The sequence below is a fragment of the Fragaria vesca genome, linkage group LG2, assembly GCF_000184155.1.
Source record: "Fragaria vesca subsp. vesca linkage group LG2, FraVesHawaii_1.0, whole genome shotgun sequence".
Lineage (NCBI taxonomy): Eukaryota > Viridiplantae > Streptophyta > Magnoliopsida > Rosales > Rosaceae > Fragaria > Fragaria vesca.
The window spans coordinates 9,619,592-9,631,648 of NC_020492.1; the positions used below are offsets into that span (position 1 = coordinate 9,619,592).

General features: G+C 39.9%; 1 protein-coding gene across 1 annotated transcript; it reads right to left on the reverse strand.

Annotated features, from left to right (window-relative positions):
• Positions 1 to 968: 968 nt before the first annotated feature.
• LOC101296248 (E3 ubiquitin-protein ligase PRT1-like) lies at positions 969 to 4,409 on the reverse strand. The gene is made up of 7 exons (XM_004290167.1): positions 4,248 to 4,409; positions 4,128 to 4,156; positions 3,868 to 4,047; positions 3,236 to 3,583; positions 2,939 to 3,126; positions 2,188 to 2,273; positions 969 to 1,515 (listed from the first exon to the last, which is right to left on the reverse strand). Exons 1-7 carry the CDS (start codon positions 4,322 to 4,324, stop codon positions 1,503 to 1,505), a joined length of 921 nt encoding a protein of 306 aa, XP_004290215.1. The 5' UTR covers positions 4,325 to 4,409; the 3' UTR covers positions 969 to 1,502.
• Between the last annotated feature and the right edge of the window lie 7,648 nt (positions 4,410 to 12,057).

Here is a 12,057-nt window from a genome sequence, read left to right on the forward strand (position 1 = left end):
TTTTTTTTTTTTTTTTTTCATTCGGCAGCTCAGAGGTTGCAGTATAGAGACAGGATAGTATACCCATCAATAATTAATACAATTTTTTTATTTACCTATTTAGATTCTGACACGTGTTATTTTTATTTTTTTATTTATTTTACAAACTTAACAACACACAAGTACACAAATATACGTAAATTCGTTCAGAACACGTAAATTTGGCTCAGACCTCGTAGTTACAACATATGAACATTTTAGGTCCAATATTTTATTACAAGAGTTTTAACCAAATGTCCTTATATTTGTAAAAGCGTTGCGAAAAATGTAATTATTTTCTCAATACAAAAAACAACATCCAATTACAAACCAAGAACCATATTACGTGAACGAGGACAAATGATCTATTTGATCCAAATCTGAAAATTTACAATTTGACAACATATTCGTTCTCAATTTTGTAAAAAAGGTCATAAATCTGTAAATTTAGTCTAGACCTCATAATTACAACATATGAACATTTTATTATAAAAGTTTCAACCAAATGTCCTTATGTTCGTAAAATCGTTGTGAAAGATATAATTATTTTTTCAATACAAAAAACACAACTCAATTACAAAATCGAGAACCATATTACGTGAACGAGGACAAATGGTCTATTTGATCCAAATCTAAAAATTTACAATTCGACAACACATTCATCCTCAATTTTGTAAAATAGGTCATAAATATGTAAATTTGGTTCACACTTCGTAATTACAACATATGGACATTTATTACAAAAGTTTTAGCCAAATAATGTCCTTATGTTTGTAGAAAAAATTCAAAAAAACCACAGTATAGAAAATTGCTGAGTACTCTAGAATTTTCCTTTTTTCAAACCTGACATAATCACAGATTTGGAAAATAAATTCTAGACACCTTATCACATTGTCATGTAACTTCACCATAATTCGCTAAAAGTGAAAAATGCACCAGAAAAATAAAGAATTTCATATAGCAACTACACTACTAATATCTTCTCAATTTATATCCTAGATCAACGTAACTTATAATTTATGAAGCTGTACAATCTAATAGACTTCCATGCAGACCTTTGCAATGATATAATCCTGGGAAAAGTGATTATTTTCAACATAAGGAAGCATCTCAAAGCCAAAGAAAACACAAGCCTCAAATGCCAACGTGGAGAGAATTTCATTCAGAGTCATCTTGGTTATCCTCATCAGTTTCACTATTGGTGGAGGTAGCATGGGAGAGCTCTCCATTCCTATCACTTTCCTCTGAAATCACTGACATCGCTGACATGTGAGCCAGAAAAACAGAAATAGTATCACTTAACGGCTCACTCAGTATCCTTCCCTGACCACGAAACATGTTGCTGCTAATAAGCTCAAACTGGTGTTCTGCTGTATGTTGCTGATTAAATCGACCCGGAAGCTTGGAACTGGTATTATAACAATCACTGCAAAGGTCAAAACCAATTTTCTCCACACAATCTTTACACCGGTGTCTATCCCCAATTATTGGACACATCTGTTGAAAAAGAAACTGAGATGTCATTATCCTGCATAATTGTGATAGCAATAATGAAAGAGGGTGAAGTTTGAACAAAAACCAACTAAGGCTCAAACAGGCAATTATCTAATCATCAGAGTGATCTGATCCAATTTTATGCAAGCATAGAGGTTCTGGATAAAGACTGTTTCATACAACATGAGAGATTACTTTAAACCTGACTCTAATTCCTCTTCTTAACAAATGCATGTTAAGCAAAACTAAATGAAAATGCACAATTGAAGTAGAACCGAAATCCACAAACACAGAGGTTAGAAGGAAACTTGGAAAGGCAATAAAGTATCATCCGCTACATTGTGACCCGGCAATATAGGAATTAAGCCATTATCCTTCAAACAATCATGCATAGTTGGTACTTGGTAGACACTGCAATAATAAAACGCGTCTTTATTTTAGGGCTAAAAACTGAAGTAGCGTGCGCTGTCTCAGGTTATTATGACATCCTAACTTCTCATGGTCCTGATCATTATGTTAAGTACCTATCTAGTTAATACTTTAGTGTCCAGTTGAACTGCCATAAACAGATCCAAGATGGAGAAGAAAAAAAAAATTCCAAGTGATAATGCTTATGCAATGCCACAAAAATGAAAGCATCAATGTGCATAGAAAGAAAGAAGTAAAGAAGTATACTCCACAATAATCGCAGCCAACTCCTGAGTGATATGACCACGGTGATGGCCTCTCTGCTTCTTTACTGCTTTTGCTTTTGCTTTCACCTATAAGTAAATGGCAACCTCATTAATATCAAAATCTAAGATAGGACCCCATTAATATCAAAATCTAAGGACAGGTATGCAGTAAACTGTTATGTCCTCATCAACAGGCGCATCACAGAATGGGATAATAACGCAAAATAAGCTTTGAATATACATGCTAAGCAACACTTGACCAAAAATAATTGGTGTAGAATGGATATCAGTCCAATATCGATATTACGGAAACAAAAGAAAGCCATTAGTGTTATCCTTAAGTGCCTATCTTGATTAAATAAGTATGGAACCTTCATGAATTATTGTTTGTTCTTACAGTGAAAACCCAGCTCAATAGGAAAAACTTTTCATAAATCATATTTAGTAGCTCGTCATTTGGCTTTCTTAGTGAAACAATTCGAGCAGACCATTCAAGTAGCACACCTATGCATACTGACATGATACTCATAACTGAGTACAGCCTACTCAACAAACTATATCTTTAAGTACTAACAACTACCAGTCTAGATTGCATACTTTCCTAGGAACATTAAGTGTCTTTCTCTATATTCCTATGCCAGACTACATCAAAGTAGAACTAGGTAGCACAACAGACCATGTTTAAATGATGAATGAATTAGTATCATATTATGCTGCATAATAAAAAGGAATTGAGCATTCAGTTGACATACATGCAGTTGGATTAACATGCTTAAGCTGTACATCATCTCTTCTATGTGCAAGTTCTTTGGGAAACTGTTCGACCAAAAAGTTGTGCAGTTCCAAACAAACTTTTGGACATCCAGTTGGATGGAAACTTGGACAAACTTGACATCTAAGCTTCTGTTCATCTGGGTTGACATACAACTTTCACAATATACTGTGCAATGAAAATAAGGAATATAAGAATAATTGAGAACTTCTAGAGCAGAGGGACTGAAAGCTGATAGAGTTAATAGAAACTTGAAAAATCTAAATGCACAAGTTACCATGGCCACAGTTGAGAACCACAGGACGAAACACTAGATCTTTGCATGCAGCACATAGCACATCTGCAACTGAAATCTGCTTGGAGCTTCCACTCTGCTGATGACTTAACAGGGAGTTCTTCACATGATCAGTAACATTCTCCTTTCCCTCATAGTCTCCACCATCAGCTGGCCTAGAGACAGCTGTCCCATCGTTCTGATCATATGAAACAGAACCTGTTGTCTCCATATTTGCAGTCAACTCTTTGCTAATAGAGTACCCCAGAACATTCGATTCTTGATTAGCTTGTGAGCTCCAAGCTTGAACATCCAGCTGTGGTGAGAAGACGCCAGTTTCCGCCTCTTCTTCTGCAACATGTGAAGGTAACGATAAACGCAATTACAGCTTTCTGTCAACTGACCGGGGTGAAAACTAACACAATAACTTTCAAACGCGAGAAACATTACATCTGTGAATGCTAATCAACATGAGAAACAAGCTAAAAATTTAATCAAATATTTTTTGAATACACAACCACTAACAAGTTAATCACATAAACGATCATTAATGTTTCACTACCAAAAAAAAAAACAAGGATCAACATAATGGAAGAAAATAGTACTCAAACATAGAAAGAACAATCAGAACAGACCTAAAGTTTGCGATTCGCGTCTCTTAGAGGCAACAGGATACAGCTTGAGCAGTAAACAATGAAGCAATTGACAGATAGCCGGAAAGTGATGATAGGGATGCCTACAGAGCGGGCAATGAGATTTATGTTTACCATTCATGGATCGATGCACGCACCAGAAACACGTAATGTGGCCACACGCTGCAATCCACAAACCAAATTCAGAAACACTGGCACCAAAACTTGGTCAAAAATTGAAGTAATTCAAAGCACCGACTTACAGAGCACTATAGGCTTGTACAGAAGATCCCTGCACACCATGAAACCGAAAGGCATGAGCTACACAGAGGGATTCATGTATATATAATCGGAGAATTGAGAGAGGATTTAGGGAGACTTACAGGCAGACGCAGCAGAGGAAGCGCTCAGAGAAATCCTCCGGCTCGCGGTCGGCGTCGGAAATGTGATGATTCTCCATTGGAATAGTAATGAGAGAGAGAGAATGGGGGATGAGGATGATCTAGGCTTTTAGCTTTAGAGAAGTCACATCGGAGTAACTAATCAGAGCTTCTGGACACCTAAAGCCGTAATAAGTTTGTACACAAAAATTTAAAGATAAAGCAGCCTTTATTCTGTACACGACCACGTCATATTAAAATATTGGACGTGTAAAATGGTTCAAATGATAAATATATGAAGGGTTAAGATTCCACAGTATGTACACGTCATGTAGCCAACCAGAAAGTTTTCTTGTGGGTAACTTCTTTTGCCTGAGAACTGCTCTGCTTCTTTGTATACTGGCCTTTGCCACAACTCGAATCTCATCTTTCTAGTTCATGATATTCGAGTTTTAGCTAGCCATTTCACTTCAATCAGCTTTACTCATATATGAGAGAAGGAAACTTCGTCGCGGTCGCTTTAGCCAATCTTGGTCACTGTGTTAGAACTGCCAGTTGGATTGATACACTACCATATGCTGCTTAAAATGTTTTTCGTTTCGACTTTCTTAACTTAGGATGTTCTAGAGGTTTTTATTTGTATTTTATTTCTTTTATCGAAAAAAAACTCGAATCTCATCAATAAATCAAGCATGCTTGTTTCTCGTCTTCAACTTCGACTAGGTACAAGGACTTGTCGACAATAACATTTCCATGTGAAACACAATCAAAATAGATGAATTGAAGAAAAAGGAAACAGCACGTTGTAATATATATGATTTCATTGTTCTACCTAAGGCAGTTCGTGAGTGTATATGGTTAAGGTACATCGTTACACATGCAAGATGGAGGCTGCAGGTGGCCAGATGCTAGAAGGCCAAAATTGAGTCATTTGATCAACTCTCAGTGTACGATAGTTAGTTTCCAGCATAGTTTCTCATATTCTCTGAAGGTTATGGCGCCAACTCCCTTATACACCCAATATTTCATGTGGAGTTGAAAGTCTCTTAGAAGCATTCCAAGAATTTTGGTCAGATATTGGATTAACTAAACCAGAACAACACATTATCACATTAGCGAGCATTGGATTGATGCTGTGTGAAGTCTTACGAGAGTTTAGTCTTGTAGAACCGAGTGTGATGGCTTCTCTTCATTTCAACCTCAAGCAGAGGAATTAACTCAAAGTACTTATTTTCAAAAATGATACACTAAGTAGACTAAAGACTTATTAGTTGAATGACCTACATATGGAACAATTAAGATGAAGTTCCTGCCAAGAGTCCAACCTAGTTTCTGAGACTGATGCTTCAACGTAGTTCCAAAAAAATATCTGATGCATTTTCTGTTCTTATGTGGCATCTTAATCCAACTAGGATAATGAATCCAGAGGCATTGCAACAAACTAAAACTATGTAAAATATATATTCTACTGTTTACCTAATAACAAAGATGTCAATAAGCTAGACAGGTAAAACAGCCCAGGCATTTCAATATGCAGAGAGAAGATGTGGATAGGAAAACTAAGCGATGAAGTGAATCATCCCTTGGTGACGCAAGGCTCCATAGTTTCCTAAAGCATAGACCCCAAACCTTAGGTACCTGTTATGGCTATTAAGCATCATACCAGAAAGAAAAGTAGTATAAAGAACTCCACAGCAATACTGGGTTAGTAACTAAAGAGTAACGGCTACTAGCTAGCTATACAACACAACAAGGCTTTTTGTGTTTTGCCATATCTGGTAGGCTGGCAAAACTGGACACCCTATTCATTGGGCCTAAATAACTCGTTAGAAGATTTCTAATATGAACCCTAAAATATAGTTAGATAAATACTGAAAAGTCAATAATCCTCATCTGGTTCTCAAATGTAATCTACAACAGACTCAACTCCCACCTGACCAAAAACACCACTTCAACCACAAAATCAATAAAACTCACACTCCACAACATCTACAACACATTTCGAACTACAACTAAGCAAACTCAACCCCAAAAGTTTGGTGTAATCAACGATATCTTTCCACAGTTCGCATCAGTTATACATATGGAACGAGTATTAAACTTTCTCTTAATAAATCTGAACATACATAATTAAAGTTTTAAGCCACGCATTCCACCTAACAATATGAGTCCTTTACTTGTGGGGATAACATGTTCAGCAGCAAAAAGGACGGAACTGATACAGGGCATCATAAAATTTCAGTAATATGTGCAATCGGTTAGTAACCAAAAAGAGTTGACTCAAATTTGGTACCAGGGAATCTAAGTGGATGCTTTTTGAACAATTAACTTTCAGTTCTACTAGGAAAGACATAGATCAGTGTACTTAACTTTTGACAAAAATCTTTGATACCATTATATATAGTGGTAAACCATTTGATTACCAACCATATTCGGGAAATTCCTGCCTCCATTCATTTGCAATATTTAAGATGAGTTGGGCAGCTTTGGTAGGCATCTGGAAATTATTCTAAAAAATAAACTTATTTCTCCACTTCCATAAATACCAACAAGTGAAAACAAAGATATGGCACCATCTTATATTCTCAATATAGAAAACAAAGCAACGAAGACCCAACATAGCAGCAAGCCATCTAGGCCAATCCAATAGAAAAGCATTTCTGGTAGTGGTAGTCCAACTAAGAGATTTCCAGATGGTGAGGGCTTTAGGGCAGTCCCTAAATAGACATAATAGGGTAGGTTTCTTGGCTTCTTGTGCATGCATGACATTTATCGTTTTGAGTAAGACCTCTTCTTGCTCTCTAAACATTTGTAGGACTCTATCATGAACAACATGTTCGTGTCGGAATTTGGACGGGTAAAAATTATTGACTTTTCAATTCGTGGCCTGTCAGATGAGTTGAATACTCAAAACATCCACGAAGGACTTTGTCTACTAAACACAAAGTCGGAAAATAAAATGAAGATAAAATTGGCAAATCGGAGTTAATTAGCAGACTACAGAGTGTTCAAACTCTCGAGGTCATATCTTAAGGCCTCATCACTCGACCTCCAGGACACAATACTCGGTCTTCAGGAGGCTTAAGTTGGATGGTCGACTTCCCAAGGTCCCTAACCGACCCCAAGTGTATTGAAATATTCTCTACCAAATACATATCTTCGTCATATGTATTGGTTTGATTGGAGAAGATATTGAGATTGGATGTGATTGGTTTGATTAATGAAGATATTGTGACATCTCTGAGCTAAAGTATGGAAGAAGTACATATCTTCGTTCTATTGGGAGATCTTGTCCCATCCGGAATGGTGTATATCTTGAAACACCATCATCCACACCATGCTAGTATCTTGAAACAGTCATAAAACATCATCATCACCATAGCTCAGGGTGGTATGGTGAGAATTTGTATCTAACCATGACTTTAATGACACCTATTATAGTTGGTCGAAAACCATACTTCAATAAGATAAGAGAGCACACCAGTAGGGGGGGGGGGGGAAGGAGAGAAGCCATGCATATGTAAGACAAGATTTGTCAGAGAAAGCCACAGAGAGAAATAAGCACAACAAAACAATTACAGGAGAGCCTCATTCTACAGTGCAAGACCACAATTCAAACAGAAGAGTCGTAACCACCCCAAAACCCTATAAAAAGGGAGCTCATCCTTTTCGGGTAACTCATTCTCTCTCTAAAATACACACCCTTTTTTCTCTCTATTAAAATGGCTTTCCATTCCTGTTATCAAGCTTTCTTAAAAAACTTAAACTGACTTTATCATTGGAGCTTGTTAGGTCGGCGCCACACCGGTGTCAAATCAGTCTAGCCATTGCTTCCCACCGCGCTCCACCTCGGATTTCATCGTAACTTAGTTGACTCGAATCCAACCCCGGAATTTCACATCAACAAAATGGCGCCGTCTGTGGGAACGCTGACCGCTTAGCATTGTGCTCTCGCCAACTTCTTTTAATACAGTTGAAATCCTTACTCACTTATCTATAAAGTTCATCTGTTTACTTACGTTTGTGAGTTCTCATGATATCGTAGTCCTTCATCCGAGAGTTGATGTATCTGAGTTAGGTCATTTGGAGTGTACACCTGGTTGGAGACTATCATGAACTCGTCAAGGAAGGCCCTTCGCATGTCTCCAAAACTCTTTATCGTCCCGGCCGAGATGCGACGGAACCAATTGAGCGCTGAACCCTTGAGCGTTTGGGGAAATGCTTTTCGTCGGTCCTCCTCTGTTGCGTCCTTCCCATCCATGGCTGATCTGAAGTTATCAAGATGATCGTACGGGTCGGTGGAACCGTCGTAAAGATCAATCTTTTGAAACTTTGCGCTCTTAGAAGTTTTGCCGAGCATTATAGACTCAGTGTATGGGAGCGGGAGCTCTTTCGAACCGAGGTCAAGGATATATGGTGACTTTCTTGAATCCATTTGATCCATTCTTCTGTATATTGTCCCCAGCTCTCCCACTGAAAGCTAATAAGGGTTAACTTGTTTTATCTATCGTTAAGTCGAAGACTTAACGATAATTACGCGCGCGTACACGCAAGCGCATACGCGCGTATACGTATCTATATATATATGAGGTAGTGGTGATCGTAGTATAGTAGAAATTGTTTCTTAAAGGTAAAGAGGGCGGGTGGGATTGTTGGTGACAAAGTTAAGAAATATCTACTCAATCCTCCCCCGCGGTCGACCTCTCTTGATGTATCTGTCAGTAATGGAAGCATCCATGAGTTGTGTCTTTGGTCAACACGTTAACCGCAACGCCAAACCCGTCAAGCAACGACAAAGGTTGTCCGACGTTATAAGATATGCAGTCATCAAGGTCGAAGTAGACCGGCTGTTGGAGAATGGATCGATAAGAGATGTAGATTACCCACAATGGGTGTCAAATGTTGTGATGGTACAAAAACCTAACTAGAAGTGGAGAATATGCGTAGACAACACAAACCTCAACAGGATGTGTCCCAAAGATAGTTTTCCTCTATCCCGCATCGACCAGCTTGTGGACTCCACAGCCGGGCATAAGCTCCTAAGTTTCATGGACGCCTACTCGGGGTGCAATCATATCCCGATGCATGAGGAAGATTAAGAGCATACCTCTTTCATCACTGACAAAGGCTTGTATTGCTACTGCATGATGCCTTTCGGACTCAAGAATGTCGGGGCAACGTATCAACGTTTGGTGAATCACATGTTTGCTAATCTTATTGGGAATACCATGGAGGTCTATGTCAACGACATGTTAGTAAAAAGCACACTCACCACCAACCATGCGGAAAATCTTGAAATGACGTTCAAAATAATGAGGGAGTATGGGATGAAGCTCAACTCTGAGAAATGCACCTTCGGCGTCCACTCGGGAAAATTTCTGGGATTTATGGTTAGTGAGAGAGGAATTGAAGCCAATCTGAAAAAAATCCAAACATTGCTCGATATGGAATCACCTACAACGAGGAAGGAGGTCCAGAGCCTCACTGGAAGGGCGGCAACCCTTAACCAGTTCATCTCAAAGTCCACTGACTGATGCCTGCCGTTCTTCAAAGCGTTGAAGGGGGCTGGGAAAAACATAGATTGGACCGACGAATGCGAAAAAGCCTTTATCAGTCTAAAGGAACACATAGGAAAAGCGCCAATCCACTCCAAGCCAAAGCCGGGGAAAGTACTCTTAATCTACCTTTCGGTCTCTATAACGGCAATCAGTTCAGCGTTCATCCGCGAAGAGGAGAAGCATAAAGAGGCAATCTACTATGTCAGCAAAGGGTTCGCTGATGCGGAGTCCCGCTACCCGGAAATTAAAAAATTGGCCCTTGCCCTTGTGACATCGGCAAGAAAGCGTAGACCCTATTTTAAAGCTCACACCATCAAAGTAATGACCAATCAGCCGTTGAAGCAAGTGTTGTGGAAGCCTGAGACATCGGGAAGACTAGTCAAGCGGGCAGTTGAATTGGGGGAGTTTGATATCCACTACTGCCCTTGCACAGCCGTTAAGGGCCAAGTTATAGCCGATTTCATTTTGAAATTCACCGGTGCACTTTTCCCAAGTAATGAAGGAGACGTTGAAAACACCAGTCACCCACCAAGAGATAGGGTTCGACCGTCAATAGAAAAGATAGGTGTGTTAGTTTTCAATGATAGGAATCCAATTTGGACGATCTACGTCGATGGATCCTCCAACCAAGCTAGAAGTGGGGCAGGCCTGGTGCTTACAACTCCACAAAACGATGAGCTTAAGTACGCCCTTAGATTCAATTTCAAGGCCTCAAACAATGAAGTAGAATACGAGGCGCTCATTGCCGGCCTCCGCATCGCAAAAGAGCTAGAGGCAACACAAGTTCGCGTACATAGCGATTCCCAACTCATGGTAAATCAAGTGTTGGAGGAATTCCAAGCAAAAGACCCTGTCATGGCAGCATACTTGAGCAAGGTGAAAGCCCTCCTATTGAGCTTCATGTCATACAATATCGTTCAAATTCCAAGAGAACAAAACGAATGGGCAGACGCTTTAGCTCGGCTAGCATCAACCATCGATCGCAATGTAGAAAGGCATACCCCGATCGAGTACCTAAACAAGCCAAGTATCAAGGAAGAGCCCAAATCGACAACGTCCCAAACTGGATGGACCCCATCTTCGATTTCCTATCTAAGGAAGCGTTACCCAACAACCCCCTTGAGGCAAGGAAGGTCAGGTATCGAGCAGGCTGTTACCTAATTGTTAATGGAGCTCTTTACAGACGAGGGTATTTCGCTCCCTACCTACGATGTGTGGCCCTTGATGAAGGAAGGAACGTGTTGTCATACATCCACGAAGGAATATGTGGAAACCACTCCGGAGCTCGATCTTTGGCTCTCAAGACACTCAGGCAAGGGTATTTCTGGCCAACCCTGAAAGAAGACTCAAAGATGATGGTTCAGACTTGTAAACCGTGTCAGAAAAACTCACCGATCCAACACCAGCTAGGAGAACCCTTGACCCCAATGAGCCCATCAGTCCCTTTTTCAATCTGGGGCATTGACTTCATTGGGCCAATGCCTAAGGGTACCAACAAGGCAACACATGCAGTGGTATGTGTGGACTATAATACCAAATGGGCGGAGGCTGAGCCCTTGACATCCATCACCACTCTCCAAAAGCAAAATTTCATTTGGAAGAACATAATCTGTCGCTTCGGGGTCCCTTACGCATTGGTAATGGACAACGGGAAGCAATTCGACTGCGACTTGTTCAGAGAGTTCTGCTCCAAATTGGGAATTAAGATGTGTTAGGCGGCACCATATCACCCACAAGACAACAGTCAAGTTGAAGCTATAAACAAAATCATCAAGAAGACTCTTAAGAAGCGTATAGGTCGAGCCAAGGGGGTATGGCCTGACCTACTTCCCCAAATTCTCTGGGCATACAGGACAACACCCTGCACCTCCACCAAAGAAACCCCGTTTTCATTAGCCTACGGATCAGAAGCACTCCTCCCAATAGAGCTGAAAACGTTCACTCATTGTGTCAACACATTTAATGTGGAGGAAAACGACCAACAGCTGCGCTTCAGTTTGGACTTACTCGAGGAAAGAAGGGAGAATGCTGAAATACGCTGGGCAGCGTATCAACAACATGTCACTAAGTACTATAATCAGAAAGTCAAGGAACAAAGTTTTCAAGTGGGAGACCTAGTCCTGAAAAAGGTTACCCTCCCCTTAAAGGAAAGACCCAATGGAACACTGGGTGCCAACTGGGAAAGACCTTACAGAGTCATAGGCACCGAGCGTCCATGAACTTATTTGCTAGCCAACCTAGGTGGAAAAAGGCCT